Raw genomic sequence first — 5,420 nt, 5'->3', positions numbered from 1 at the left:
AAAAAAAAAAAAAAAAAAAAAAAAAAAACATTCTCTCCTTTTTAAACTATAATTATTAGTAAAAATTAATTGTACAAATTCAAATTCATGGGTTTCATTGTGATATTTCCATATAACATGCTTTGATTTTTTTCAAAATAGTGAGCTCATGAAATACATCCCCTTCAGGGGATAATATGAAGTTAAAAAACAATTTGGGCTGCGTCTTGAGCTATTCTTAGGGAAGAGTAAATCAATTCCAGGTTGGTTTCCCTCCTGCTAGAGATGCCTGAATCAGCTAGATTAATGTTCATGCTAACACCAGAGTATGTCATGAAGATTGGCTAAGAGAAATCAGTGTGAGAACTGTAACCCACAAACCATGGATTCAGACCCACCTAAGAGTTCAGAGAGACAAACTACATGGACATTTCTGATTTATCTTCATCTTATACATAAAGCCTAGTTGCAAAATTATTGCAAATTTGGTTAGCTTTCCTACAAATGGAAGCCAATCCTGGATATAAATTAATATCTACATTTGATTTACCATGATATCTTTGAGGTGCTGTGATTTACAATATTTCTTTCCATCTGATAACTGCATGCAACATCTTCACTGCTGCAAAAGATGTTTCATAAGTTTATAAATTTATGCATACTTATACATCTTAAATGACAAAAGTAATTCTGTTCAAATATGATTTAGCTTTACTTGACATTTAGACCCACACATTTCATTTGGTTTGGAAACTTAAGCTAACTAATTACTTTCCCAGTGGTCTTTTCAGGGACTTCAATAAGAAGCAGTAGCTTGGCAATGTGCCTATATAATAATGGCTTATAATGACCCCAAATAATAACAAACCTGGATTAATAAATCATTTGACCTAGGTTTGCTCTGATTTTCTTATGGATATGTAAGCATTCTGTCACTTATATATTTAAAATAAGCTATTCTCCTCTTTGTTGTCATGATTATAATCAAAAGTCTTCAAAATGCTAAACTGTGAACTCTATGTGGACATAAATGGATAAACAGGATTTTCATCCTCTACCACCCATCATTTTATCCCTTCAATTTGGGTGAGACTGAGGAAGTGCCTTCCTCCCAAAGCCCCAACACTGTTTTATCTGGAATGTAGGACCTATTTCCTGTTTGCTTTCATAGACCAGGCTCTTTTTCAAAACCACATTTCATTGGCAAGGAAATGCTCTTCTGGCTCCATCTCAAAGAATGTCTAGAGAAAGCCCTTAAACACTGCAATGCCTCCCTCCCACCTTCCCACAGAACCTGGCCCACCAGAATGACCTTTCAGCTTTAACTCTTCATAAGAAAAGTCTTTATTTAAAAAGGCTAGGCAGGGCTGGGGTTGTGGCTCAGTAGTAGAGTGCTCGCCTAGCACCCATGAGGCACTGGGTTCAATCCTCAGCACCACATAAAAATGAAATAAAGATATTGTGTGTCCACCTACAACTAAAAAATAAATATAAATAAAAAATATAAAGGGTAAGCAATTTATTTAGCCTTCTTGTTTTGAAGAGTTTGTGTAGAGTAGCAATCAATAGTACATCACTTTGGTTTATCCATATAAAGGAGTACTTTATAGACATTAAAAATAATCAGGTAGATTTCCAACAATGTGAATGTACTGAACACTACTGAACTATGCATGTAAAAAATGACTGATTGTGATAAATGTGTATTTTACCACAATTAAAAATTGAAATAAAATTTAAAAATTAAGTATATCTTCATGTGTTCAGATGGGAAAAAAATGTCAGATGTCAAGTGAAAAGAACAAAGGGCAGGGGCTGGGGTTGTGGATCAGTGGCAGAGCACTTGCCTAGCATGTGTGAGGCACTAGGTTCGATGCTCAGCACCACATATAAATAAATAAATAAAATAAACATATTGTGTCCATCTACAATTAAAAAATACTTTTTAAAAAAAAGAACAAAGGGCAAAGAAGACTGAGCAGTGGGAATCTGCTTTGGTTAAAATATATATATATATATATATTTTTAAATATATATAATAATTATAAGATATACATATTTTAGCATGTACACAGAAAACACTTAGAGGAATATACATTTGAATTTTAAAAATTCAAGCTCCATGAAGACCTTTTAACAAGTATTAAAGTATTCTAATTCACTCATAGATGTAATGTAGCCCATGCTAAGATGTGAGTGACCAATCCTTTGTATAAAAAATTAGCTTTCTGAAGGTCTAGGGCAAATCCAGGGTCAGAATTAAAGGTGGTTCAAAATGTAAGGGTACATGTCAAAAACTTAGTATTCAAGATAAATAGTTCTTTATTGAAATATTAATTAATGCTAAAAAAAAACACCTTTGAACAAAATGTCAACTTTTGAAATGCAGATAGGATCTGGCAATTTATGAAAATGTGAAAATTGTACAGTCATTTTCACCACATACCTCCCTCAGGAAATCACTGAGCCTTCTATCAGGGAGGTGACCTGGAAAAACTTAACATGACATTCACTGTCCTTGGATCTGGGCTTGTTGATCATCTCCTTCTATAGGAACATTGGGCTACAAGCAAATAAATGCAGCCTTTTCCCTCAGGTACCAAGTATGGATTAATACACTTGGATACTAGTTCCACTTTAAAATGAAAGGGACCACAGCTTATTATATTTAAAAAACAAAACAACAACAACAAACTAGAAGAATCCACTTACAGATTTTCAAATTCCATATGGCCTTGTGGCTGCATCATTGGTACAGTGAGACATTTGCTTTAGATAAAAAATAATGAGCATGGAAAGAATAGAGGAATAAATAAGAAGACAAGGGAGAAAACAAAGAGACAAAGATAAGTCAGAGAGATTATCTGCATCACTGTGGGGAAAGACAGACATGGGTACCCTGTATGGAGGCTCACAACTGGATGAAAAGATGGCAGGCAGTGGGCAATGTGATGGGCAGGAAGTCTGAGGCAGCAAATAAGAAAGGGAAGTCATGGCTAGGTGTGGTGGTGCATGCCTGTGATTCCAGCAGCTTGGGAGGCTGAGACAGGAGAATTATAAGTTCAAAGCCAGCCTCAGCAAAAGTGAGGTGCTAAGCAACTGAGTTGAGACCCTGTCTCTAAATAAAATACAAAATAGGGCTGGGGATGGGGCTCAGTGGTCGAGTGCCCCTGAGTACCAAAAAAAAAAAAATTTTAAGTTTCTTTAAAAACAAAAACAAGAACTTCCGACCCGGAAGCTTAAACATGGATGTGCACCCGACGAACTTCCGGATCCTGGGCCTTAAACATGAACGTGCGCCTGAGGAACTTCCGGATCCGGTGGCCTAAACATGGATGTGCACCCGAGGAACTTCCGGATTCAGGGGCCTAAACATGGACGTGCCCCTGAGGTCTGGGGGCCTAAACATGGATGCCCGAGGAACTTCCAGATCCGAGGGCCTAAATATGGACGGGTCCCTGAAACTTCTAGGTCCTTGTGCCTATAAAGGGCAGGGTGTGACTCTCAGAAGGGACATGGCCCATGAAGGGGAGCCGAATATGGGGCCTGTTGGGAGGCAGACTGAGCTGTCACACCTTGAACTTGAATGTGACGGTGGCCTCACTTCCCGGCCTTCCCCTGGGTGTCACTTCCTCCCCTTCCAGGAAGTGCCGGGGAGGAAGTGAGACCAGGGGCAGGGGCCAGACCCTGAGGAGGGACACCGTCTTTCTCCTGGCTTAGCCAGGCACCCAGCCTGGCTGGGGACGGGGACATCTTGTGACATTGGCTGCTTCCTGCATCCCTGCCCCAGGACCTCAGGGACCACAGGCAGAGACAGTCATTGATTCTCCCCTGGCTGCTGACCCTCAGCCCCGGGGTCCGCCCAGGGAGAGCTCTGTCTCCCAGAGGGTAGGGGACCCCTGTGACCTGCTGCTCCTTACCCACCGTCATCCTGGGCAAGCACAGGTCAGGACACCAGACGTTACTGAGAGTGACATCTCCTAGATGGGTGGCTGGGGACTTTCCCTCTGTCCCCAGGCCTCGGACACTGGATGATCCCCCCCAGAGACAGAAAATAACCCCACACTGCCCAAGACTTATTTTTAAGCTTTGGATTCTGAAATTTTCCTGCTGCCACCTTCTTTGTGAAGCCAGTTTTTCAACGAGACAATATTCCAGGGGAAAAAAAAAAACAAAACAAAACATGGAGTCATTCAAACCAAGCTGACACATCTGGTCCTCCAAGAGAAATCTGGATTGGAGGGAGAACAGCCATTCTCAACTGGCGAAATAATGAAGTTCCCTTGTCCTTATTTTGTGTAAGCAAAATAAATAATCTGATGTTAACTCATCAAAAACAAAAACAAAAACAGAGAAATTGCATGACCCTTTCTCCATGATCATCTTATGATTTAATTTAATATTTATTGAGCATCAAATTGGTCCAGACGCAGTGCCAGACCCTGGAGATATATACAATTTATATACCTTCAAGGTATTTAGATAGAAACTTTAGGCTGAAAAGCTTGAAAAGACTAATCAAGTAAGCTCCTTCTAAGCCATCTTTCATATAGAGAACATATTTTAAAGATTCTGTGTGTGAAATGTGCAGTTCTTTGGAAGAAGTGGGAACAGAAGGGAATCAAATGCTTAAATATCACTTAAAACATTAAATAAGATAATATAAACGGCAAGTCTATGCTGCTCAATCCCAGAAGAACCACACGCTTCCCCAGTTTTCTAGTTCAAGTACTGAACATTTTCTGAGTAGACAGCCCTATCTCAGCTAAAGCCTGTATCAACGGTTTTGAGGGTGAGGTCCAAGGCAGTGGGATCATGGGGACATTATCTACATGCTGAGCAGACAGCCCAAAAGCTGAGGTTTACCTTTTCAGTTTTCTTACTTGCCACCAGTCAGGGCAGTCTTCCCTTGGAATATATCGCATGTTGACATTTGGCTGGGAACTGAAGTTTTTCTTTGCATCAACGTCATATTGAGGTAGAGTAATACTTGAAGACGGTGCATCCATTTTGAGAATAGGAACTGCCCGAGGAATCTTTAGCTTTGAAGAACAGGAGATTTTACTACATCGTGGTGAGGCACAGATTCAGGAACTAGGAACTAACAACTAAAGTATATCAGCTCTTAAATTAGAAGGAAAGAGGGGAGGAAGGGAGGAAGAGGGGCATAGTAAGTATTGTTAAGGATATGGAGCGACCGTAACGTATACTTTTGCTGGTTGGAGTATAAAGTGGTAAAAACACATTGGAAACTTATTTGCTGAATGCACTAAAGATGGATGTGCATATACTCTATGACCCAGCAATTATGGACATGCACACACACATACATGCACATATACTCTATGACCCAGAAATTATACACACACAGACACACTCTATGAACCAGAGATTACACACACACACACACACACACACACACACACACACACATATATATA

The 5,420-nt window shown here is 39.9% G+C and overlaps 1 protein-coding gene across 1 annotated transcript in view; it reads right to left on the bottom strand.

Annotated features, from left to right (window-relative positions):
• Bmx (BMX non-receptor tyrosine kinase) overlaps nucleotides 1-5,420 on the bottom strand; it is a 49,781-nt gene that overhangs the window by 26,186 nt on the left and 18,175 nt on the right. Inside the window, exons 7-8 of the mRNA XM_048796370.1 lie at nucleotides 4,846-5,021; nucleotides 529-601 (exon numbers count right to left, since the gene is read on the bottom strand). Coding sequence (XP_048652327.1) covers nucleotides 529-601; nucleotides 4,846-5,021 — 249 coding nt within the window. The remainder of the gene's footprint in view (nucleotides 1-528; nucleotides 602-4,845; nucleotides 5,022-5,420) is intronic.

Source organism: Marmota marmota, unplaced genomic scaffold (genome assembly GCF_001458135.2).
Source record: "Marmota marmota marmota unplaced genomic scaffold, marMar, whole genome shotgun sequence".
Classification (NCBI taxonomy): Eukaryota; Metazoa; Chordata; class Mammalia; order Rodentia; family Sciuridae; genus Marmota; species Marmota marmota.
This window is presented reverse-complemented; position numbering and strand designations above follow the sequence as displayed.